Source organism: Falco cherrug, chromosome Z (assembly GCF_023634085.1).
Source record: "Falco cherrug isolate bFalChe1 chromosome Z, bFalChe1.pri, whole genome shotgun sequence".
Classification (NCBI taxonomy): domain Eukaryota; kingdom Metazoa; phylum Chordata; class Aves; order Falconiformes; family Falconidae; genus Falco; species Falco cherrug.
Genome location: NC_073720.1, coordinates 1379590 through 1405537, shown reverse-complemented (window position 1 = coordinate 1405537; position 25948 = coordinate 1379590). Strand labels below are relative to the sequence as shown.

Sequence of the window (25948 nt, the reverse complement as noted above, 5' to 3'; positions counted from 1 at the left end):
GATTTAGCTGAGCTGCTGAAAAAGCATCTTTTTACCTCTCAGAGCCTTTTGCCAGACCATTTTCAGTTAACACTTTTCTTTTTTTTTAATTTCCAAATGGCGCAGGCTCAGTTGTGGCTTTTAATGATATTTCACCCACAACGGAGTCACTTATAGTCACATTTAATTTAACGAGGAGCAGAGCCTGTCACAAAGCTGCCCTGATAAAAAAATAAACAAACCCCCTCTTATTTTCCTTTCTCAGGTGCTTAATTTCCACAACTGATGTTACGTTTTAATAACCTGAAGCAACAGAAATGATGGGCAAGTCTTCAGCTGAGGGCAACGCATGCGGACAAGTCAGAAGGGGAGAACTGCTCGGCTGAGGGTGGCTGGGGAGGGAGAGCTGAGCATCACATTTTTTCTAGCAGGGGGGGAAGCAGGAGATGGCTGGGACATTTTAATTTCCATACGAGTTGGCAGACCTCAGTTGTGGAAGGCTCTGGGCAGCGGGCAGCACTCAAGCTTTGACATAAAACCGTGCCCTTGGCTGGAGACGGAGCGTGCCAGGGGCTGCAGGGCCATCCCCAGCGTGGGATGGAGAGCGGCCGAAAGCCCTTGGCTTGGCTCAGCCCCGGCTGAGCGACACCAGCCAGGCTGGACACGCCGCCTAGGAATGTCCCCCAGCATCACACCAGGCTCAGGAACAGCCCCACTGAACAAAGCCATGCTCTCAATACCGCTGAAGGCTAATTATTTTATAATCACCTAACCAACTATCACGACAGCACCAAGCGTGGGGGGCATCGCCAGCACCCAGACCGGGGAACGCGGTAATTATCAAGTAATTGGCCACCAGAAGAAGCTCCTTCCTTCCCCTAGCAGTTGCCTCACACTCTGGCATCAAAGTTTTTCTTTCTTCCTTTCTTTCTTTCTTTCTTTCTTTCTTTTTTTCCCCACTTGCCTTGTGAAAAAAATGAGGAATCCTGTTTGAATCCTGTCAAATACAACTCTATATGTTTGCATTTTCCATATGATGTCTAATCCTATTTGGAATGCTTCTGAACATTTGGCCTTGATTACATCTTGGAGCAATGAATTTCACAGGTCATTGTGTGTGGAAGAAAAAGTATTTCTTTTTGTCAGGTTCACTGAATGTCCCCTTGTTCTTTAATTATAAGGCAGGATGAATAGGAGAATGAGATTTACCTTCTCTATGGTGTCCATTATTCTGTGTACCTCTATTCTGCCTCCTCTTATTCACCTCCTTTCTAAACAAAATCACCACAATCTGTTCAACCCCCCTTCACACAAAAACCCTTCCCTGCTTGCAATCATTGCTGCTGTTTGTCCTCGAACTCCTCCTAATTCCACTAGACTTTTCTCAGATAGGAAACCCCAAACAGAGGAGAGCTCAGGGGAAGGTATGCGCACACATATGTGTGTGACAACACACCCTCGCGGCACCCGCAGCTGCTCCATCGCTTTCAGTGCCCTTCCTCACCTGCCTTTTCATTTCAATGGGCTTTTTTTCCTTGTTTCCAGTGATTCTTGCGCACCGAGGAGAAATTTCCACGTGTCTCTAGCAGAGGCACATGCTCTCCTCCCTACATGTATATGGTAAATTGAAATTCTCTCTCCTAACCTGCCCTGCCTTGCCCTTCATATGTGGGGCCAGCAGGGGATCAAGCCTCGTCCTCTGCAGAGCCGCGCAGCAGCGAGCCGCCCATGGGTCTGTCACGGCCCTATTTCCCCATATTACCCCCATCCCCCCACCTTAATTAATCTAAATAGCTTGAACCATCTGAAACTACTGCCAGATAACTCTTTGTTCCCTTTCTCCATTCCACATGTGAGTAAGCAACTCTATTACTGGAATAAGGTTCGGAAAGAGAACAGCAAAGGCTTTTGAACCCCACTGAAGACGGCACTGACCCCGCTCTGCCCCCACACGTGCGCAGCGGCACCACCTGCGTCCCTGGGCTGCTTCGTAGCTCCCACGGCACCACTGCTCCTTCATCAACTTCTGCTGAGGCACTTGGAGGTTTCTGTAGACTCACGTGCATTGCATTAGGTGCTTTGCCTTATTATTTTTCTGACATATTAAACCAGGAAAAAGATTGGAGACAGGCTTTTCCTTTGCAAGAGAGAAAGCAACTGCAAAATATTTCCTTCGCATCATGGAAGGGTCACACCATCCCGGGGGAAACATGCAGCTCTAACCCCGACCTACCTTCTCCCCCAGCTTTAAGCATGTGTTTAAAACGAGGACAGGATGAGCTCCTGGTCCTTACACCTTCTCCAGCCCTGCACGCTGAAGCCCAGACTTACACCCCAAACTGCACCCAGCTTCCCAAGCAAGTGGCGGGTCCCCAGCTAAACGCAACAGTACCAACAACTTTCTGAAAGCAAAAAAGGTAAAGCGTTTTCTTTTTGGAAACGGGGACCTGGGGAGGGGCAGTGAATTTATGTTCACCTGCCCTGGAAGCAAAAGCATAAATGACCCCAAGGATTTCGACTCCCCTCATGCCCCCAGCCGTGCATGTGCACGTGCACACCCACCCAGTCTGCACCGCTGTCCAAACAGCTGTGAGAAGGGTAAACTGGGGCGGTGCAGCCACATGAACCACCCTTGGGAAGGCACAGGGGAGCCCAACCTCATCCTGCTGGTGTACGCCCGTGCTGCAGCTGTGGGGCTGCTCCCACTGCATGCTCCTGCCCCACTGCCATGGGGCTGCTGCCCCCCAGGCCCCTGGCCCCAAGGTGCATGTCAGTGACTTCTCGACGCACCCATGCCCTCAGCCAATGTCAGCCACGTTAGTGAGGATGGCTGACGAGGTGGGGCACTGAGCCCAGCAGCTGGGTGCCAGGGACAGCAGCTGTGCCAGCCGGGCTGAGGGCACTGTGGGGACAAACACCCCCGGGGGCACTCACTGTCATCAGCATGCATGCACGCACTGCACCAAGGCAAGGCAGCACTGTGCCCTCCACCGACACGCGCTGGTGCACCACACCTCTGAGAAGCTGACGACCCTCGCAGACCCCCACACCCAACCACCCACCCTTCGCCCTCCCCAAGCCCTGGCCATCAGGGAGTTCCAGAGCTGCCAGCGAGTCCCGTGGCTTACCATGAGCGAGTGCCGGTTGGTGGAGAGCAGCCCAGTGCCATAGCCGGAGCCCAGACCGGCCATGGCTCCGTTGTGCGACGGCCCTATCAAGCCGTGCATGTCGGCGTGGCCCCCCGGCATGGCGGTGGCAGGCCCTACCGCGTGGTTGCGCAGCACGTGGATGGCATCGTCCAGTCTTTCCAGGCGGTCCTCGATCCGGCTTTGCTGTTTGTGTGCGAGAAACAAAGCGGGAAGAGCATCAGCAGGCGCGCAGGGCTGCCCAGCGCCGGGGACGAGGCGCTGCTGCTGGTGTGCATGGGACGCGCTGGGGCACGGTCACTGACACAGCCAGTCCTTCCTTCTCAACCCCCTGGCGTTTTTTTGGGGTGTTTTTTTTTTGGTTGGTTGGTTTTGGCTTTTTTTTTGCCTTTTTTTTTTTTTCCCCTGAAAGGAGTGGTTTTGTTTCCCTAGGGCAATGTTTAGAGTAGCGTTGTGGGGAAGGAGAGAGCATGGTTAACACGAGTACAGCTTTGATTTTCATGGGCAAAACAGGTTCAATGATTCCTCATGAACATAATCATTACAGTACATATGTTGCCCTCTATGTCTTTGAAAAGTTTTAGTGATACTTGAAAAAAAAATAATAATAAAAAAATAAAAAAAAGAGTAGAAGTAAAGAAAACAAATATACCTGTAATTGTAATCAATCTCTGACCAGGATTTTCCTCCCCCCATCTAATCCCAGGATCACACACAAAGACAGAAAGAGAAACTACCAGGTCCTACAGTCCCTTGCTGCTAAATTTCTTCCCTACAGGTATGCATCCTGCAATCACTTTTCTCACTGGCAAAAGCAGCAATAAACACTCCTCCCTACCTGTGCACCTTATGGCTGATGAGCAATTCAGCAAGGACTAGCAGCTGGGGCAGTCCCAAGGGGCCAGGGGTGCAGGGCTGCTCCAAACTGCTCCCCGCCCCCCCCCCCCCCCCCCCCAGGCTGCAATACCATTGGGGTTCCTACATCCATGTGCCCCCCACTTCTCCAACCATCCCAAGAGCCAGCCCACCCACAGCCCTGGGGAGAGCCATCAAGAACCCTCACCACTGCTCCCCCCAGCTCCTGGCTCCCGATACCTGGCTCCTAAGCCAAAAACCTGCCCCCGAGGTGTGCTGCTGGCAGGGCGAGGATGAGAAGCAATGGGCTGCAGGGAATGCAAACTCGAGGCTTCAGCTTGCCTGTTGCACTGGCTGCTCCATGAAAGAGGGACCCGTGCCTGCGTCAGGATGCTCCATGCCATGCTCTGGGAACAACCCGCTGTCCGCAGAAACCGCCCCCCACACCCCTGTTCTGCTTCCCCCAAGCTCCACCACTGTCCTTGGCTGTCCCCAGCACAAGCCACATGCAGACCAGGGCACCTGGAGTCTTTGCTCATTAATAAAATACAAAAGGGGGAAGCTCAACAGGACAGTCCCCAAGCACTGGGGAACCCCAGCTGTAAAAATAATTAGCCATAGCTTATGGATCTCTTCATCAAATCTCTTAACCAACCCACTGCTCTCCAAAAACCAAAAGAACTCAAAAACCTGCAGAAGACAGACAGCCTAGAAAATATCGTGGTCCATCATGAGAAGGAATTCTGTATAAGGGCAAAAAAAGTAGTCCCTACTAATTCCTGACTCTGGCAAACTTCTAACGGAGTCAACGGGTCTGCTGCATTGCCCCATACTAGGGGGGTTCAATGCTGTGCTCTTGGGAATTATCCCATCGCTTTTATTTTAAGGAAACGTTTAGGCTCTAGCGCTGTTTTATTTGACACCCAACAATACATCAGGCACTTCACACCGATTGGTGAAAGCCCCTACATTCCCTCCGGAGACCAGCAGCCAACCGAGAAGAGTGAGACAGAGGACATGGGGCTCTACAGTTCTTCTCTGTCCTAACGTGCTTTTGGCCAGCTCCAACTCGGACTTCATCCTTCCATTAGGAAAAGGAACAAATCCTACTGACATCCCTGTAGCCCTCTCTGCCACGCGATTTAGGATGAACTTGGCTTGCCAAGTTGAGCCAGCTGGCTTTTCCCAGGGAGAGGACTCCAGCCATCCCTGCCGCATCGGCCACGCTCCCTCCCTCGCTCCACGGGACTGACGGATGCTCTGTCCTGCGCAACAGCCGCCACGGCTTCCTACTCCCATCTTCTCCATCTGCCTGCTCCCCCTCCCCTCTTTCTGTGGTCCTCATTCCCCTTTTCAGTAGATTTCAACACCACGTCCCCTGTGAAACAGGAGACCCTGGCCAGCAGCATCTCAAACCACATCACGTATCTCGAGTACGGGGCACCCAGGATACGAGTTTAGAGGTGGTAAAATCAAGTCCGAGGGCGTAGTGGTCACTAACAAAATGAAAACCTGTGTGAGAAGAATGGATGAGAAATGGAAAGAACAGCAAGTAAAATACTGAGGCAGAGGAGGTCACTAATCAAAACATACCAAAGAGTGTAAGGGACCTTCATAATTGGGAGATGATGACGCTTGACCTCCATTTCTAGACCAAACAGCTGTGCCTGCTAATAGTAAAATTGGAATTACCATTAGAACTATGCAAACAAAAATGTCTTTCAAACTTTTTGGACAGTTTTGTAGACATGTAAATGCCGTATTCCAGATAGACTATAGAGCAGACATATGGAGAACTTCCAAAATACACACGGATGAAAAAAAAAAAAAAAAGGTATTTTGCAGCAAAGCACATAGATGCAGGCCACAACGTTCCCCCAGGCTGCTCCTCCGCATACAGGGCTGCATTCATTCGGCAGCTGGAGCTGCGAGAGGCTCCGGGAGAAGGAAATGTCTCAGTGCTGGAAGGAGAAGCGCCACAGCCGCAGGGGGCTGCAGGGCGGCTGGACCCCTACGCCAGCCAAGGCCAGCCCAGCCCGTCCTCCGAGCCTGGCTTTGAGACGCACTCAGTGCCACCGATGATGTCATCCCACCCTCAAATTTACAAAATCTTAAAAAAAAAGCAGTCAGTAAAAGCACTGCACACAACATTCACGTAGACGCTGATAAGGTTGGCGCTCTCTTCAGGCAGATTATTTGGTTTGGCCCAGTAAGACCGCCAAAGGGCTGACTGAACGCTGCCTGCTTTGTATCCGCTGCTCTAAATCTGTTCCTGCTGCTGCGGGAAGAAAAGTGCTCCTGGGCTCCAGCAGCGTTTTCTAAGGAAAAATTTGCCCTCGTGAAAGAGGCAAAGCAAACATAGGGGAAAAAAAGGTTTTTTCAAGTGTTTTCCCAACAGCTTTCATATATATATATAGCAAAATGCTTGGACAATTTATAATGCTCTTTGGAAGGGGTGATCTTCTGAATGATCTCATAAAACAGGGTTAAAAATTTGAGATGGAAATATTAGAATTTTAATCTTAACGTCTACGTTGAGTGGCATTTGCTTGGATGGAGACAGGCCAGGGTGGAACTCATGGCAAATTTTTTTTTAGGTTCTCACAGTTAAGATTTTTTTTTCTTGAGTGTCAAAATTATGTCAGTTCTAATTAAAACTTAAATCTTCCCTTTTCTGGTCCCCATGGAGCTTTTAGCTGAAGTTTTGCTGCAGCACGAATGGAGCAATGAACAGCAATCTTTACTTTGGAAATAATTTTTAACTAGCCCTTGATGTCCTTGAGGGAAAGCGTTTTGCATGCTAAACACTTTCAGCTCTTATTGAAATGCACTTATACCCCTTATTTTTATTTATTTTGACACTTGGTTCTCCCTATTTACCCAGTAGAGCCTGCAGAAAACAACACAGCCCCACCTAGCATGGGATCTTCCTCTTTGCCTCGGCCCCTTCCATCGGGAAGGAGGAACGCGTGGTGCTGGGGGTGCTACATCTCAGGGGCGACTCCAGGCTAAGTAAGGGCAAAAAGTTATTTTCTGAGGTGTGAGACCCCTCCCCAAGCTATGGCAGGACAAGGTGGTCCCTCCATTGCCTGCTAGGGGCGGCTGCATGGGGACGGTTGTCGGCTGGATGCCACCCCGCCAGGAGGTGCTCCTTCATCGCAGCCAAGTGGGATGGAGGGGGGCGTGGTGCCCCCCTGGCCCTCATCCTGCCCTGGTAGGTCTCACACCAGCTTCTCCCCAGCCCTCCTTCCCAAGGCTCTCATGGCTGCAGAGCTGCTACAAGGTCTCGAGCCTGGGGCACTGCCATAAGGAACCAGGAGCTCAGGAGCATCTTCCATCTCTGTCCCGCTCCTTGTGCCCCACGGAGAAGAAACACGGCCGCCTTGGCTGCCCTTCAGGATTCCCGGCAAGGTTAACAGGATCCAGGGCTCGTGCAGAAAGAGGAGCGTGGGGTCTTTGCTTACTTGTGACCTTGTCTCAAAGAGGGGGTGGGAAGCCTGGAGGCCCCCCCCAAGGCACTGCACAGGAGAAGCCCAACCCCCTAGCTGAAACCTTGCAGGGCTTAAGAAATCTGCATATATTCAGGTAAACGTTTAAAGCACCTGATGCTCATGAGAACTACCCTGGGCCTCTGGTTCTTTTCAGTTTAAGCTTTTAGTAGTAAAGTGGGTTTAGTTAAAATATGCAATTATTGTCAACAAAGTGTAAAATGAATCAGCCGGATCTGCAGGGGCTCAGTTTGTCCCCAGGCACAATTTATAGATCAAACAGGTGTTTGCTTCAGCCCCGGGAGGGGATGGGGGGAACATACAAGGAGATGTCCCTGGTGTGGCCACCCTGCCATGAGGGCTTGGGTGTCCCTGCACGGGGGCACGGCCACGGTATGGGGACGCACTCTGCGCAGGGCAGAAACCATCTGCCGCAAGACCCCGAGTGTGTAAGGATGCATAAACCCACTGCTTTTCTGTAAATGCATCCACCTGAGAGCTGCAAGGACCTTCTTTCTGCGCTGGCAATACAGCGTGTGGGCCACCTCTCTGCTCCTCTCCGGGGGGCCACCAGCCACCTGCGCGTGCTTGCCCAGCAATACGGGAACTGCCTGGTGCTGCCGGCTGGATGCGCATCTCACACCCAGTACCGTAGGAGCTCATTTAGGCATCTCCTACCAAAAAATAGGTTGAAACGTTCAGTAAAATAGAATTGTAACAACAATACCTGAGAGAGAAGGGGGAGAACCAACAGGAGTTGAAGGATTTGATGAAAAGCTGTTGTTGGTGTGATCTGGAGAATAGATCTTTAAAAGATGATACAGAATTAATCTAAAGCCATCACAAACTGATGCAGAAAGAAATATGGAATTCTTATGCATTCAGTTCATTTAAATGAAAGCAGGACAGGTTAAAAAGCCTCTTATTCAAATATTAAATTTTTATAAAGACAAAACTGTATTAGATGCAGGAAGCTAGACAACAGACCCCTTTTGATGGGAACAGACACTAGCCAATTAAGCGATGGTTGCTGATTGGCACATGGATCTGCTACGATAGATATACACATTTTCATTGCATAGACTACTTTACGAATGACAGTCATTCAACAAGGCCTTAATGCACGCCTGAAAATTGCTTTTTCGTTATGCTGAAATCCCTTAACGGCCAAAAGAAAGCAAAGGGAGCGGAACACGTTAAACCCTGGCACAGCAAGTAATCCGCAGCAGCCAACTCCAACTACTCGTCCGCTGCTCTGGCGAGAAAGCCCCCGCGTGCCCCGTGCCTGGGCGAGAGTGCCACTGCCCGCGGTGTCCCCGCTCAGCACCCGTGCCATTTGTCAGGGCACCACTTGAAAGTGGATTCTGTACTGTATCGGTTCTTTCAGGCAAACTAGAGTCTGACTTTTCGTCTTTTTCAATGAAGCATCGAAGAATATGCAAAAAAAAATTAACTCTCATGAGAACTCAATGGAACCCACTCTGCCCAGAAAATAACTATAGTGGTCCTTATTAAAAGCCAGCCTGTGCCAACTGGTACCACAGCAATAGCTGGGGCATGGCACTGTTGCCTCCCGCTTTGATGCTGGAAAGGTGCCGTACCCCAGCCAGCTGGGTAAGAGGTGGTAACTTCTGGCTTTAACAGCAACCACGGGAACTGAATAGGTGGAAAGTGCCATGAAAAATAGAAAATGGAGAGGCAAATTCAAATGGAATCCTGTCGGCAGATGGCTCGGTAATGCAGAGGTCATCCTGCCGCTGGGTTCTGCTCAGACCTCCCTCACCCTCGGAGCTGCAGTGTGTGCCAGACTGACAGACACAGCGCCTTGGCACCCAGGCAGTGTGACCAGGCTTCCCCTCTCATCATTTCTCTTCTACCCTACAATTAAGTCTCCATCTTTTGAAACACCATTTGGCACTGATTGTTCAATATCTCGTCCACACGGGTGACCTCTGAGACTAGATCTCTCCCGTTTGCTGTTCATCTTCGTAAACTCCAGGCGTCCAATTCTGATTAAAGTTCACACTTTCAAAACGGTAAACGTGTATTCCAAAGTAAATATTTCCTTACAGAGGCAAGTGCTTTCCCCAGCGCATCACCAGTCTGCGAGCTGCCTGCTGCCCCACTTCCTCTGTTTGCTGAAAAACAAAAGACTCGATGTAAAAACAGACAGTAAGACACCATCGATTTCTATTCCTGGTCCACTCACTCTTCATTTAACTGCATTTTAATGCTAATTACATTAAAATCACTCTTTAATTACCATTAGTTTGTTTGCTAAGGTAGATATCAAACACATTCTCGCTCCATTTTTGGAAGTCAAATATATACTTGACATGCTGGTTTTTTTTAAAAAATACATGGTATATTTGATAGTACTTGGCTATCTAAAACACACTAAAAAAAAGTGGGTTTTACAGGCTTCTACCAGTAGAAGATGCTCAAAGGTACGGAAAACATGTGAGCGCCCAGCAAGGCACAGCTGGGGTTGGGAAGGGCTCACCTCCCCTGCTCCCCGCTCCGGGCAGCCCTAGCCCCCCTGGCAAGGCAAGGCCAAAGCGCTGTCAATAAGTAGCTACCCACTATTTTGTTGTCTCCTCATTCACTCTGTGAATACAGATGGTCCTCTGTATACTTCTCAAGGTGTGTTTTACAGACATTATTAAGTTCCATAGGGACTTTTCCCAAGTGTTCCTGCAGACTTCACTTGAACACCCCGTAAGTGTTTCATGAACTGATTTTTCACCATCTCTTAGGTGATGGGATTGCACCTTTTACATAAGGAATTTAGGGCAAGAAAAATCATGGTGTAGCAGGCCACCAGTTTCTCATGCTCAAGTGACAGGTTGGAAACTTCTCCACTACAGGAGAAATGGAAGAAAACTACGGATGGAGCACCCCACCAGTTTCATCATCTATATGGGCCATTTAGAAATGGAAAGTGCAGCTCTGCCTGGCTGCTGCCCACGACCAACGCTTCTGCTTTCACCTCCCAGGAGCCTAAGCCAGGTGGCCAGAAAATGAGAAATAAGCCATTGGTAACCAACCCTGAAAGCCTGGATTGATGTCTGGGACACGAGGGCTGATGCAGGAGAGGATCCCGTACGCAGCAGGGTGTGAAGGGCTTCAGTCTCCTTGTCTCTCCCTCAAGCCCCTCGGCACCACGAGGCCGTGGATCCTGTGCCCAGAGGACTTCAGGAGCAAACCCAGCCCTGCTTCGAGCCAGGGGCATCCCCCAGGAAAAGGACTCCAGGACCAAACTGCTCACAGTTGTACCACAAAGTGCAAGCGCAGGCACTTTTTTTTGGTCATTCAAAAGTAATATTAAAAAGCCTCCTACAAGTTTCGCCCCAGCGTTACTCAGTTAAATACACAGGGCATAGGAAGGAGCAGGGTTGGATCCGTTTTACAGCTCTCCGATTGTGGCTGTTGGTGGAACTACAGACGTTAATAACCGAAAGCAGCTGGCCCAGCACTCAAAGCAGATGAGCTGATCTGCCCGCAGACATCGCAGCTCCACAGCAGCAGCTGGGAAAGCTGTGGTCCAGGGGATGCCCTGCCGTCCCCCTCCAGAGCAACCTTGCTGCTCCACCTCCTCTGATCTTCCCCCCGAATGCATTTCTCTCATCTACTGCCTCATCCCTAGCCTCCACCCCTTGCCCCTTCCAGCCCAGCCGACCTCACTCAGCAGGTACCCTGTCTCTGCTGTCAGAGGTATGGGGTACTGACCACCGCCCCCCCCCCCCCCCCCCAAACCCTACATTTTCATAGCAGCTTCTGCAAGGTCTAGTTCAGAAACTTTTAAGAAATGGCACAGAACGTCATTTTCCTTTTATTTCTCACACACAATGTGCCTGCTATCCGATTTAAGAAATGCGGCATCTTTACACTGAACTGGACTGCGTAACTCAGATGGTTCAGCATCCTCCTTTGGAAAGGCCTCGGGGTCTACGTGCATGCCAGATGCTGCTGGACAAATAAGTGCCGTGTGGTCTGCGAGCACGTCTTTGCCGACTTCTTTTTCTCCCCTTTTTCTTTTAGTTAAACTTTTACTTTTCTTACTGCATATTTGAAAATGTGCTCATCTGCCAATGGCAGCTTATTTGTGATCTCAGCTCAGTTTGAAATTAGGCATCAAGATGTATAAAGACACAGAAAAAACATGAAGACAGATAGAACAGGCGGTGTCAGCTAGAGATACAACTGATCAGGGTAATTTAATGTTGTAAATCACAATCTAACAGTTTGCGACTTGAATAATACCAGGCAGGTGTCCAGAAATTCAGTTACTTCACTCTAAAGTGAACTGTGAATCTAAATGTAAATCATGCATTGTTTTCTCCTTTTTCTAAGTGACTCTAACTGCATTATTCTAAAATCAAGCCCTGCATTTGTTTGTCTGAAGGCTGGTTTCTCCTGATGAGATGAGCTGCTCCGGTCCTGCGGCAGGAGCGAACGCAGGGACCACGGTCTTGCTCCACGTGCTCTCCGAAACCTGACAGCGCCGAGCCGCGCCATGGCTTACATCAGTTACTGCTAAGAACAAAGGAATTCTTCAGATAGACCCAATATTAAACTTCTCCTGAAAGACTTTGAAGACAAATTACTGCAGTAGGCTTGGAAAACATACAGGGAGAGAGCTGCAGGGATGGGCAGCAGTGTGCAAAGTTCCCTTAGGCAGAGAAGAAGGAGCTTCACTGAGAAGGGGATGCTTCGAAAGCAATATGGTAGAGGTTTGTAACACGGGGAAGGTGAGCTCATATTGTTATTTGTTGCTCTCCCCATTTAAAGACTGAAACAAACAAAAAAAAGCTGGTCTTTTGAAGTAGCGTCCAGTCAGATGGGGAAGCTTGTTGCTTTAAGGTATGCAAAGGCCAACCATATAAACAGATTTTTAAAGGAACTGGACAAATTCATGCAGAAGAACATCCTCCACTGGTGGCTACTGAACACGAGCCCCAGATGCAAGCCCAGGTGGGACAGCTCTGAGCTGCAGGCTGCGAGAGCCCGAGGAACGGCCAGAAGAGCGGGGAGCGCACCCTGGGTGCTTTGGGTTCTTGGGGCAGTGGACAAAGGGGGCAAAGGAAGGGAACCACGGCTCCTTCTGCGTGGAAGACCAAGATAAACATAAGTAGACAGAGATCTTCGGAAAGTGTTCATGTCACAGGAATAGCTGGGATTACTTACACACAGCTGGGTTTTTTAATGTCTTGTCTTTCTTTCTTACATCACTAACCACGTGGACTATTACTTGCTGTAGCTGTCAGTTTGGTAATGTAAGGGACATGATGGAAATCTGGAGATGACTAGAGAAAACCCTTTATTTGAAGGAAGAACAAAGAAACAGTGCCTTAAGAAGAAACACAGCAAGGAGTGCCTGCTGCAAGAGCGCAAAGACTTCGGGAGCGAGGGGGGAACACTAACGTTACCCCGGGAGCAGGCACTGCAGAAGTAAGAACCAGACCTCATAGGAAAAAACAACCCAGGGTACCTCTATAGAGAAAGGTAATGTACAGTGCTGCTTTACATAGGAAATGGCTATGGAATATAATCAACTGTTTCTATTAATATCGCACAGTTGCTGGTCCATCACTTTTATTTAAATACGGCCGCTGATGCCCCAAAGGCTGGGCAGGGCCAGGCTTAGCTGACAGCTTCAGTCTGCACTACAGCTGCCCGGTTTAAACCATCGGGGTATTTACCTGAGCTCAGACAAGCACTGCTGTTGTCCAGAACAGCACCCCGAATGGAAGAAAATGTATATAAAAAGCAAGAAAGTGTGTTTGGACTAGGCTGGGGCATGCATTACGAAGACAGATGCAGACACTCACAGCACGTCCGTGCAGACCCCGCGCCCCGCGTGTGAGCGGCTGCTGGGGAAGAGTCGTGGGAAGAAGGATTGCAGCCCAGCCCAGTTGGCATCAGGTTTATCACCATGCACCGAAGAGTAATCTGATGAAAACCATGGACGGTGCTTCCCCAGCAGCTCTATCCATCTTCCCAGCAGAGGCATTCACAAGGTAACCTGCAAGGGTGCGCCAAACCCGGCTCAACAAACTCAGAAATAAGTGCAGGGTCACTACAGCAGGGTCCGCCTTGCTCTGTCACCTCTGCGTAAAACTGATCCTCAGGTGGTTTTCCTCTCCACAGAATGTAGGATGCAGAACAGATACCGCTCCTACCTCAGTAAAAGGCTGTCACCACATCCATCAAGGGCTCTTCGGCTTCCCTTCAGCTTTTGGAAGAAAACCATAAGGTGTTGTGCAAGGGTCATGCAAGAGGGGGGATCCTGGGCAAGTACGCAATGCAAGTTATGTGTAAGACCAAAAAAGTACTTTCCAAGAGCAATTGTTAATGGCTTCAAAGTTAATTGTAAAAGCTTTTTCAAGCCCATTAGAAATCAGGACAACGACGGAGAGTTGGTGGGGTCTGCAAACAACCAAGATGCAACAGCAGAATTCAAGGAAAAAAAAGGGTAACAGCAGAAATGCTAAACAGATTCTTTTCATTGCCTTGCCGTGGGACAGATGATATTTTACAAGGGATTAGTCAGAAAAATTGGCTCCAACTGAAGCATCAATGTAAAGGCTTTAAAATAAATCAATAAAATGAAGAATAAAGAAGAGCCAAATGACGTTTCTAAGAGCTCTCAAGAAACTCAAACACAAAAGAGCCTAACTTCTAACCGCAGTGTAAAACCGACTGCTTAGACCAACCTAGTGCTGAAGTAAACAAGGCAGAAAATATTAAAAACCAACACTGAAAACCACCTTCTGCAAATTCAAGGAGCCACCGGATTGCAAACCTGACTTCTCTACTAGGAGAAAGAACAAAGAGCAAAACACACACGGATAAACCCACCACACTGCCCAACCAACATGGCTTTTGTGGGGGGAAGGCACATCTTGCAAATCTGAATTCTTCTGAAAACGTGATGAGCACACCGATGCAGGAGATCCAGAAAATGTAACAGATTTGTACTCTCAGCTTTCAACAAAGCCACCTCACAAAGGCTCTTAAAGAAACTAAACTGTCTTCAGATAACAGGGAGCTGAGGATATTCTGGCAGATGATTGAGACAAGAGACTACAAGAGCAGGAAATAGGAGTTAGCTTTATAAGGGAGGAGTATTACCAGAAAATTCCCAGTTGTGCAGATCTGTACTGTTCAACATATTCCTGCATGGCCTGGAAGAAGACATGGCACACGCCAAGGCTGTGATGTTTGGCAAGACCCTGCTTCACAATAATAAACTCAAATGTTATGCGTAAAGAGCAGCTCCTGTAACACTAACATGCTGGGCAATAAATGCCATACATACGTGAAAAACACCAGGCAACCACCATGGGGTGAAAGAATGCCATCAATACACACCAGCAGGCTCTCGTTACCTAATAACCAGCCCAGGAAGAGGAGGAAACCTAGAGCTACAGCGTGCCATCAGCTGACAACCTGAGCTGATGGTAAAGCAGGAGAACCAGCCCCTTGCTGCCCCCAAGGAGCAACACTGGGCAAAAAGCAGAGACAACCCCGAAGCCTGTTCTCACAGAACGGCTGCGGTGGGAAGGAACCTCTGGAGGTCATCTGGTCTGACCCCCTGCGAAGGCAGGTTCCCCTCGAGTTATGTCCCTCTGTGAATTCACAACACACCTGTATTTTGGATACAGAGTAAAGATCTGGTAAGTCCATCAAGAAAGAGCTTCAAGGTCTACAGAAGAGAAGCGAAGTCAGAAAAAACAGAGGGTGGTTCCTTTAGAGGACAGACTCAATGTGAATTCTCCAGCTTGGAAAAGGGACTGCCACAACAGGGCATGATGCAGGCTACGTCAACCCAAACACCAGGGCAGAAAGGCTCCCATCTGCTGCTTGTGGCAACATGAGGAGCTGGGAGGATGACAGCGGGTCTTGAAGGAGCAGAGTCAGAAGGAAAGAGGAGGAGCACCATTCCCGCGTGCACAAGGTCACTGTGCCAGGCCAAGCTGCCAGGAAAGGCTGGGTCACTTCACAAAGAAGAAACTCAAGCTGCGTAAATACTCAGCGCCGCACCCAGCACTGGAACGACTGGGAAAGTACCATATATGCTTGCTCTGTTCTTAGATTCCTCCCACGGAAATCCCTCCAGTCTCTGCTGGAGACAGGACCCCTGCATGGATGAGCGTTTGGTTCATCAGGACATGAAGGACAGATGCTTTCGAGTTCTTATGCAAAACACCAAACGACCCGGTGTGAGGAACACTACGAACGTCCTCCAGACCTGGAAGGGCACAGGTTATGCATGAGAGTTCTGCACTGGGCTTTAACTAGGCTTTTGGGATGGAGCAGCCAAATCTGGACTGGAAGAAAGGCTTCAATTCATTAGTTGATGGTGGACACGGGTTTGAGGCAAGAGCAAGGCAACACTCAGGCGGAAAACAAATTAAAACAGGTAAGAGAAGTTCATCTACCCAGCGCAGGCAGCACGTGCACAGCCAGCACCAGCAGCCAGCTTCAGCCGCTTCCAAGGGGATTCGATGACAGCACGGACAGCAGGTCCATGAACAGGTCCCTGAGGAAGCAGGCAGGGATGTCCCCCGCAGCCCCACCGACACGACAGCCCTGACTGCTGGGGCAGCATGAAGGGCAGGAGCTGCAGAGATGCCTGGGATCACACATTGCCACGGAATGCTAAGCTAGATGATGCCCGCCTGAAGCAGCAAGGCATTTCTGATCTACCAAGGCCAGTCTTTATCTCCTCAAACTGGCTGCTGTGGGTTAACCCCATCCTGGCTGAAACCAGGGCACTGGTCTAAATGTTCTTCGTATTAGAGAACACAGCTGGGCACACGTGAGCCTGAACGCTGGCTTCCTTGGTGAGCAGGTGGGGCTCCACCAACACAAAGCATCGGCTAACTTGGGCGTGATGCAGAAGACTAAGGTAACTTGGGAAGGGGATTGTAAACCAGGACCTTAAACCACCGCCAAAGCTGTCGCTTTTGCTTGTGAGCTCTTCCCCGGCTCACAAGACTATTAATGTACTGAAGGCATCACGAAAGACCTTTTGATGGATTGATTCTAAGTCTGTTGAAGGGCGTGTTTATTGTTACAGTTCATCTCCTAAAACTTTCTCAGCATGTTTCTGCAAAGAACAATTCTGCACTGGAAAGCGAAGGGACAGAATGATGAAGTACAGCCTTTTCACATCCTTCTGGTGGGATCCTGATTGTAAATCTTAGATTATTGAATAAACTTCCAGGAATCGGTATCTCAGCAAGTATAATTGTATCTAGCAAAGCATCTAGTGTAACTGATAGGCTGGAGCCTTCTATTAGAGAATTTCAGCCAGGCTTTTTATAGTTTAAATTCTAGTACAAACTCACGCTGTTCTGATGGCATAGCGCTTTCTGAAACAGCAGACTGGAAATTATGTTTCTCTGTTACAAAGAGCGGAAAAACTTGCACCATCTCGGTATTCACAGCTGATGATCTTCCCAAATTATGAGGAAGTGACATTGCTGGATAAAAGTCATATTCTTCTTATGCTGCGCGACCCTCCTGTAACTGGAAGCTTAACATTCTTGTAAAATATACAGTGCAGTATTATGTGACTGCTCTGGTAATAAAATTACTGTGAAACCAGTGCCTCAAGGGGAAACGCACATAATGTTTCTCCTGGAAAAGCTGCATGTCACAGTGCATAATGTCATACAAACAACATGTCATTAGAAGTGAAAGCAGCAAGTGGGATTAATACGTGCATCAGATGGATATGGTAGACTCGTACAGCGTATGCTAAAGGCGCTCAATCTCAGTAACTGGTTGCTTAAACATCGCACTGCTTCAGACCTTGAAAATAAAAAGGCAATGCTTAGCATAAAATTAACGACCGCCAATGCCATCCTATCGTCCCTTGGAAGGATTTTCTCCCTGCTGTCTTTCCAAGCTGCACGACCGTCGCTGGGGTCTGTCCCAGCAGGGCTACGCCACCACGTTCCTTGTCCTCTCACCCGGGGACTGGGATGGGGGCACATCGGCTCCCAGCTGGGCTGGCTCAGACGGCTTCCCCAGGGAGATCGGGGAAGGAGAGCGTGTGCCCAGCCTTCAGGGGAGGTTCACTGGCTTAGGAGGAGAACAGGACTTGCACTCAGACACAAGAAATACTTTTGCAGCCCTCTGTTCAGACACAGCCCAGCAGTACGGCTTGTTGAATATTTACAGCTGCTAAAAAAATCTGCGTCTTTGAATTGTTGGTCTTCTGATTCACAGATTGGGTTTTTCAGCAGACAAAGCCAGACGAAAATCTGGACACATTTTTACATGGGAAATTTAGGCACTTTTCTGGGTGTCTCCCCGAAGCGCAGGGGCAGGAGGTTGCATTCAGACTCCTACCTGTTTACATCCCTCTGGAAGACTCTGCACCCCTAAAAGTTTCTGTAAGGCTTCTGTGCAAGGGGTGGAAAGATGGCTGAATTAAACTGGACTTTATTAGACTTCTTTTGAGGGAGAAAAGAGAGTGATTTTCACGTGTCACGCACACAGAAGCAGCAGTACATTGTAAAGGAAGAACTCTCAATGGAATGGCAAGATTGAGCACAGAAATGCTATCCTGACATGGGGTACATTTTTCTCAGACAGTGACAAATTAAGAAGAGACTGTATTTAGTTTCTTCTTTGTTCGGAGACCTTGAAAAATATGATGCCCATGTGTTAATGTTTGAACCCACCCTCCATTCTTACTGCATTAGTCCTGCTTGCAGTCATCCAATACAGAATCATGTGTGTAATGCGAAACATGTGTCCAGCGATGTGTTCCCTATTTACCAATTATTTAATTAGCTTTATTTGCTCTTTGAGATAGAGGCAAAGCAATATTTTTTTATTTCCTGTGTTTAAGTATGAACCGGTATTGGCCAAATATTTAAGTATACAGAGGTATGCTCTTGATTTACAGAGCCACTCTCGGCAATGTCAGAGGCGGCTCTCTCCCTCACAGGGACATGCCGCCGTCGCTGCTTCCCCCACACCACGTGGAAACCTTGCAAAGAACTGAAGGGGAGGAATGTCGTGATACAGAAGTATCACCTCACGTGGCACTGCAGGCGATCAAGTCACTAAAGACGATAAAATCAAACTTCAAAACCATTGGGATCAGGCACTGAGCTGGTGCACTGCCTTCCATACAGACCCTGAAGCAAAGTGCTTGGCTGTAATGACGTATCTCATTCACAAAAAGAAGCAGCAGCAGTAAAATGCATGAGCAAAGGAGGTGAAGGTCAACTATGATGTACTTATTGCCATGAAATCCTTGCTATCTCCCTGCACTGAGACTGATCGAAGAAGTATACCTGGCGTAGACCATCAAAGAACTCTTCACCTTGATTCAGCTCTTTGGTGCTAGCCCAGCGCGCTGGAGCAGATGCGAGGGGAGATAGGAGGGAAAGGGAGAGCCTCTGGCAGCAGCCGCAGCGCCCAACCTCAACTCACCCATGATACTGTCCGTCCCGTTGGCAGGGGGCGTGCAAGAAGACGCACTGTAATGATTTGTGCCACTGCGGTGGAAGGTGGACATCGGAGGAAGACTGGAATTGATGTCTGCTGAGGAGTGTGATGGGTAGCTCTGTGGCAAAAAAGAATAAAAAAAAGATAGTATTTTAACCGTTGAGACCACAGAAGGCAGCATGCTGCTTACATTGTCCCAGTCCCAAGTGCTGGGGTATCACACGCAACTGAGAAAAGCAGAATGCTGCCCTAAGACTAGGCAGGGAATATATTTTTCTACCCCAACTCAACACGTTCTGGAGGAGACACAGCATGCACCTATCTGATATGGATAAGTATCCCCAGTGGACAGCTCATAACTGATGATGCTACCATAGGGATGCAAAGAGAAGAAAGAAAAGTTTGGTGATGTACCAAGCCAACTGTCTGACAGGGACAACTGGCTAGAGGAGCAGCCTTCCGAGGGAAGTGGCAGAAACCCCACACTGCTTTTGACATGAAATCTGACTACAAGATGTGCATAGCTGGTATCACCAAATGTGCCATAAGAAACCACCCTGGCCCCCCAGGTAGGCAGCTGGATCACTTTTCCCTCCCACTGCGGTGCCTCTGTGTGACAGACGACTGAAAACCTGCTGGATCAAGCTCTCCAAACCAGTGTGCGACAAGCATCTGGGCAGCACACAGAAGACCTTGGTAGCTCTATGGCTGGATCCAACCTTTATTATTGTGACCCAACATTGCTGTGGTCAAATGTTTTGCTGAACTTGCATTACTACAAACCCGGCTTATATTAGTGCTGTTTGTCACTCTTGAATAGTCTTTTATTCATCGGCGCATAAGACATTGTGTGCAGACAGGTCTTAGAATAGAACATGCTCAGCTTTCATCTCCACCACGGCATTGCCCCCAGCAGAGAAAAGGTCCTGCAGAAGACCTCTAGGTTTTGGAGACTCTGACACAAAGCCTCCTTAGAAACACGGGTAGCTGGAGACACGTGGCAGCACCTGGCCCAGGATCAAGGCACTGAAGTGTTGAAGGATCATCTCCATGCCCTCTGCCTCCCTAGGTCGTTCAGAGTAAGCAAGCTGAGAACATCCTTCCCTTCATTTGGACTATTCAATTACTTTTACAGGATTTCTTGTCATGAAGTGCCAAGTAACCAAATACTGTGAAGTTATCTCAAAGAATGTAAACAACATAGCCCAAACTTCTTTTTCTTACCCATGGAAAAATGACCATCAACTCTGACTGAGGTCTGAGTAACGTTTTCAGGCTTTGACACATCATAAACCACTCCAGGACTTGGGTCCCAAACCCAACCAGCCAAAACGGCGCAGCTGAACAGGATTTCTCGTGTGATGGAGAAATGAGCAAACAATGATTGCTGAGGCCAGTGGCCTGAACACCAGTGACTCCATCCATCTGCCCTGCGAAACGGCTGGTCTGGGACATGTACCAAAAGGCTGGTTTCGGCTTCTCTCACTTTTCAGTGGCTTTTGCCAAACATTTTAGGAAAAACATGAGATCTGAATATAGCTTAGTGCAGAACTGCTCTCTGTATTCAGTGCATCTATTTATTTATCTCTCTATCTCTATCTATTGATCTGTCTATTATATATCTACATCTTTTTTTCCAATGCATCTATCTATGATATGCCTGAGAAAGCAAAAATAATAAGCAACAGTTTTTCTTTCTTTCTTTTGCTATATGCATTTTTCTCTACAGGTCAGTGAGCAGTTAAGGACATTTGCAGGGAACCGAAGTGAAATCACAAGCTGACCTCTCATTGATGCTCCAGCAGAAATTATGCAGAGAATATTTAGAAGTATCACTGCCTCCCTTCTGTCCCAGTGTTACCCAAAATACAGAAGGCTCTGCCAGTCCAGCCATACATAAATGATTAGTACGAGCACCGACGGCACTGAGCAGCTACAGCCTGGACTAGTATCGGTGGTTCTCGCTATCTCTGAAATTTAGGGCAAATATAATAATACCTGCATAGAAAAACATTTTGTCGAGTTTTGGTGGAACATCCCTACCCATTTGGCATCATATAAATATTTAAGTTCTTCATAAACACCCTACAGGTGACAAGCCCAAGAAAATTCAGAAGTGAGGTAAAAAATGCCAAAATGTTCGCCGCCTTGCCCCATGACGGCACTCTGCTGTCTTACCTCTACCCTCAGCTGCCACCATAAGAAGCCACCTAATTCCAATGGATGAGTACCCATGCAGGTAACAAATGAGATGAAATTGGGTTTTAAAGCCTGTCACTTCAGAGCTATGCTAAGTTTGCTTAGTGCCTTAATTATGCCTTTTATAAGGACATGATTAAGCAGGTTTTGGGGCAATTTCTTTTGCTTTTGACTTCCTATTAATTTTCCATAGCAGCGTGCTAACCTCGTTAAATGTAAGACTTTAAAGATTTGTTTTGCAAATTGATTTTCAGTTTGCAAGAGTAAAGTTTAATTCTTATTCCCTGAACGATGCTTCTGCTGACTTTACAGCAACGGACTCCTTCCTCCCTTAAACCCAGTACTCCTCATTACTTGTCCTTCTCAACAGCCTCCAAGAATGAAAAGCAGAGGTACAGAGTAGAAAAGCTTTTCTGCTTACAGTGTTCCACACATTTTGAGAAATATGACTTTGCTCTGGCTGGCTGTTAATTTCTTTACTGCTTGCTTAAAACCAAAAGCCAACCAAAAAGCAAATTGATGGAACCCCACATTATCTCTACATCATCAGTTCAGCCATGATACTAGGAGAATATCCCTTAAACCATACTCAGATCAGATTTAATTCAAATTTTATCTTATTCCAATACAATATATGGGATCGGTCCCAGCAGCTTCCTCCTGCTAGGGAGCAGGATGTACCAGAGAAAATAAAAAAATTCTCCCTTTTTTAAAGCAGCAAATCGATGCTAGATAGTTATCTATAAACCTGGCCCAGCACAGGACACGCCGACTGCCATAAATCACGGACACTGGAAAGCGCAGGTGTCAGCAGCGGCCACGAAGGGAGCAGAGTGCACCAACACGGCCTCAGCCGCCGCTTGCGACGCAGGAGCTGCCTGCATCTCCTCCCCCCCACCCCGCTGCACCAGGGGGGCTCTGCACCCCGGCAGTGACACGTGCTGGTGCCGCAGGCAGGGTGAAGCCGTGCCAGCACCCAGCCAGCACCCACCCCTCCACTGCGCTCCCCAGAGCATCCCCCCCCCCCAGGCCACCCTGCAGCTTACGGGTTTCCTTCCCTCAGCAGAACCTAAATAAAATCTTGAAGGTTTTCTAAGCTGCCTCACACTCGTTTTTGCGGAGTCGGGAACACTGTAGCGGTGCGTGGAGAACAGTTCAGCAGCACAACTCCAAGACATGCCCATGCCACATGCCCCCCCCCTCCCCCCTCCCCGTGCCTTACCAAGCGGTCGTGTGGGTGCAGACTGCAGTAGCTGCTGGACTGGGGGATGTGAGAAGAGTTGCCCAGCATGCCCCCGTAGCCGGGCTGGTTCATCCCGCTGGAGGAGCTCCACGGGTCACTGCTGTGATGGCCATCTGCAAGAGAGGAGGGGAACCCCACTGGTGCCAGAGCCACGGCCGCGTGCCTCTGCAAGCTCCATCCTAACGGGGCTACGGGGCTTCAGCACCAGTACAAATGATGCTGAACTGAGCAACGGTGACCGCTCGTGTCATCCTGCAATGCTTCACTGCAGTCACACCACCTGGGCTTGAAAGTTTCCTGCTGCTTTATTCCTGCTCTGGTACCATAAACTCAATTATAACAAACTTCAACAGGGACAAAAGTCTGAAGGCTGAAATGAAACCCCCTGCAGCCTACGGAGCGAGGACGTATCACCAGCCTTGGGGAAGCCTCCACCTGGGGAGGGATCCTGTAAAATCTCCACTTCACATATTTCACCTCCAGAAAGTTTTCAGAGTTGTTTCATTGTTGTTTTTTGTTTATTTGTTTAAAATACACAGTAGCAACACTTGTATGGTTTATCCTTTTAAGCCCCCTAAGGCCAGCACCCATCCTGCAGCCCAGCTCACTGCCCAGGTACAGGGCGCACCCAAGGGGGCGAAGAGGGCTCCCCAACCTGTATCAAGTAAACCGGGTGGTTGAACTAGACATGCTGAAAGGGAATTATAATAATGCAGTGAAATGCATTTTCTACTGGAAGAATGCCAATGTGTTAACAAAAAAACCCCAAACAAACAAAACAACAACCCCCACCCCCACCCCGAAAAAAAAAAAAAGAAAAAAAAACCTATAACTTTTCCATAATGATCAGCAGACATGAAAGACAGGCACATGGGATGGAAAAGTTGTCGGCTTTTTCAAACTACAGGAGTTGCTCTAATAAATATTATGCCTCCCCTACAGCCCTGCCTTGTTATACACTTCAAACACCCTGGTGGCAGCAGCACTTCTAGCATCACCTTCCCATGGCTGTTTGAACAGTCATTTAACTCAGATTTATGTCTTCAATATGAATCTGCCAGAAAATAACATTTAGAACCGCAGAATGGCTAAGCACTACAAAGGGTAAACATTTGATATCATTAGAAGCCTATTAATCCCCAGCTTTGTAACTCCAGAGGAGTTTCATAGCAGGTTGCTCCTGGGGCAGTATTTATTCGTGTTTTAAGTCAAGAGCACCGTTTTCTTTCCAGCCCCGGCCCACACCTCCCACTGCTCGGCAGAAGCTGGTCCCATCGCCCTGCGATGGGGAGCTGAGCCAGCCCCAGGGATGCTGAGCAGCGCCCATGACCCTCAGGTGGTGGGGACACAAAAGTGGTGTGTTCTGCTTTTCTTTCTTGTTTCCCAAGGGTGGGAAATGGAAAGTATGTATCTGTATATGGAATAAAATCCAATCCCTTGCCCTGCAAATACTTTGGCCAAGCAGTTCTGCTGAATTAAACAGATCTACTTGCTCTTTGCTTAGCCTAAAGCAGAGTATATGTAGAAGTGTTTTAAAGCTCCTTTTTTTGCCCTAAACGTGGCAAAAGATGAGTACCCTAGTTGCGTGTAGGTCTCTCCAAACTCTAAGAACTTTATTTACTAAGCTGTACCAAATTTCTTTGTACTTGCACATAACCACCACAAGAAATACAACATGGTGGCAGTGAGGACGTGAAAACTATGACCCCATCCTCAAACAAGGGGAAGGGTTTCATTTTACATGGGCTGCTCTAATTCCACATGCAGGTGAACAGACACACTTGTAGCACCATATACTTGACCTAAGATAACATCTTTCTCATTAGCATAAAACAACAGTGCACAAAGTACATGCCCAAATTCGTGTGGATCTAGTATACGCATAATATATATGCGCACACACATGCTGGAGGAAAATGCTTCAAGAACCTCGGATGATAAGAGGCTGGCAAGTTATTCATTATGCTGCTTCACTGCAGGATCAAAACAAGATGTTCAGAGGCATAATGGTCAGACAAAGACGGACAGGTCTTCATTTTAATGGTAATGTTACAGACCACAAGACGATAATCCAGCGTGCCTCGACTACATATAAACTAAAATACAAACACCGAAAATGTATGCAAAACAGATTGCCTTTTGAAAGCAGCGTCTTACCTTGCATGAAGAAGGAGCTAGGAAAAGTGCTGGCTGCTGGTTTTGAGGATGGATAACCTGGTGAATCCCTATTGTAGTCGGCAGTGCTTGCTGACGGGGCATAAACCTAAGGAAAAAAGACTAATTTAGTATGCCTTTAGCAGGAAGCAGGAAAGAAATATTGAGTTTTTACCTTGCTCAGTATAAATCCGTTCACAACACCACATAATTCTTCTCTCAGAACACAAAACCCTCAGTACATGTGTGACTGGAAAATAAATTCTAAGCTTCAAAAGAAACTCCAGCCTGACATTTTCCAGCTTTAAACAAGGATATGTGCAAGATATTTGTTAAACTATGTATTTCTGTAAATAAAACGAACAAACAGATGCACATATGTTCTTCCTAGAGCATTACGGAGCTTAAAACAAACAAGAACTTGAAACAATGCTGGTTTTCTCATATGAAAGCGTACAGACTTTACCCACTTAGGACCAAAATTGAAAGCACTGTAAGGAAGTAAAAAACATTATTTCCCAAACTAATAAAATAATAATAAAAAATAATTTAGAAAACCAGCATTATCAAGAACACAGAAAATTACAAACCTGTCTTGGGATATTAAATTCCCATGGATCAAGTTCTTTCCAGAGAAGCTTGAAGGGACTATTAAAAACCTGGATCTACACAAGACCACCAACGCAGCGTGTGTGCACATCAGGGAAAATGTCCTCCTTTCTTAGGACTTAGTGTATTTGTCTGTGCAATAAACTTAGCCCGTGTGCCAAAACACTCATTTACTTATATCTGTTTACTGATACACCAGAGCCTCCTGCAACCTGCCTTTAGAAAATACCGATTCTATTTCTTGCTTTAGTTTACTCCAACCAGGACGGCATTTAAAACCAAAACAAAACCAAAAAAAGCCCCAACAACCCAGTCCGGGCTGGTAAGTGCAATTTATTATTTACAACCTAATTCATTCCCTCTGCCTATATTCTCTCTATATTCCTCCGCTTTGTTTCTGTGCTGGAGGTGCCTCTCTCCAGATGGTCAGGAAGACTGAAGCACTGTCATCTCCTTGATGAAAATGGATACCTTCCTGCCTCCATTTTGAAGCAGGCAGCAGAACACAAAATTGGCAGAGCGCCTGCTCCGACGTTTGCAGGTCACAGCGAAAGGGAAGAGAAATCCAAGCATGGCCGCCGGCGGGGCTGGGAAGGGCGCCCGGCTCCTCCACCGGCATCCCCCCACCAGGGCAGGGGGAGCAAAGAGCTTCTTGTGTTAAAAAATAAAAACCCACCCAAAAAAGCAGCGATCAAAAGGCCGAGGGGCTGCACAGCAACTGCCCCCATGCCACGGGGCTCCCAGAGCCCCAACCAGGAGCAGGGCGGTGGGATGGGGCTGGGCAGCCCGGCATCACATCC

General features: G+C 48.1%; 1 protein-coding gene across 30 annotated transcripts in view; it reads right to left on the bottom strand.

Moving 5' to 3' along the window:
- TCF4 (transcription factor 4) overlaps positions 1-25948 on the bottom strand; it is a 240179-nt gene that overhangs the window by 18918 nt on the left and 195313 nt on the right. For 24 of the 30 annotated variants that reach the window (XM_055698366.1, XM_055698367.1, XM_055698364.1 and 21 more), the window contains 7 exons: positions 24543-24648; positions 22365-22498; positions 18929-19061; positions 9539-9606; positions 8196-8274; positions 5574-5650; positions 3108-3311 (listed from right to left, as the gene is read on the bottom strand). In XM_055698366.1, the coding sequence (XP_055554341.1) occupies positions 3108-3311; positions 5574-5650; positions 8196-8274; positions 9539-9606; positions 18929-19061; positions 22365-22498; positions 24543-24648 (801 nt within the window). The remainder of the gene's footprint in view (positions 1-3107; positions 3312-5573; positions 5651-8195; positions 8275-9538; positions 9607-18928; positions 19062-22364; positions 22499-24542; positions 24649-25948) is intronic. The other 6 variants (XM_055698362.1, XM_055698372.1, XM_055698370.1 and 3 more) reach the window with 2 other exon arrangements.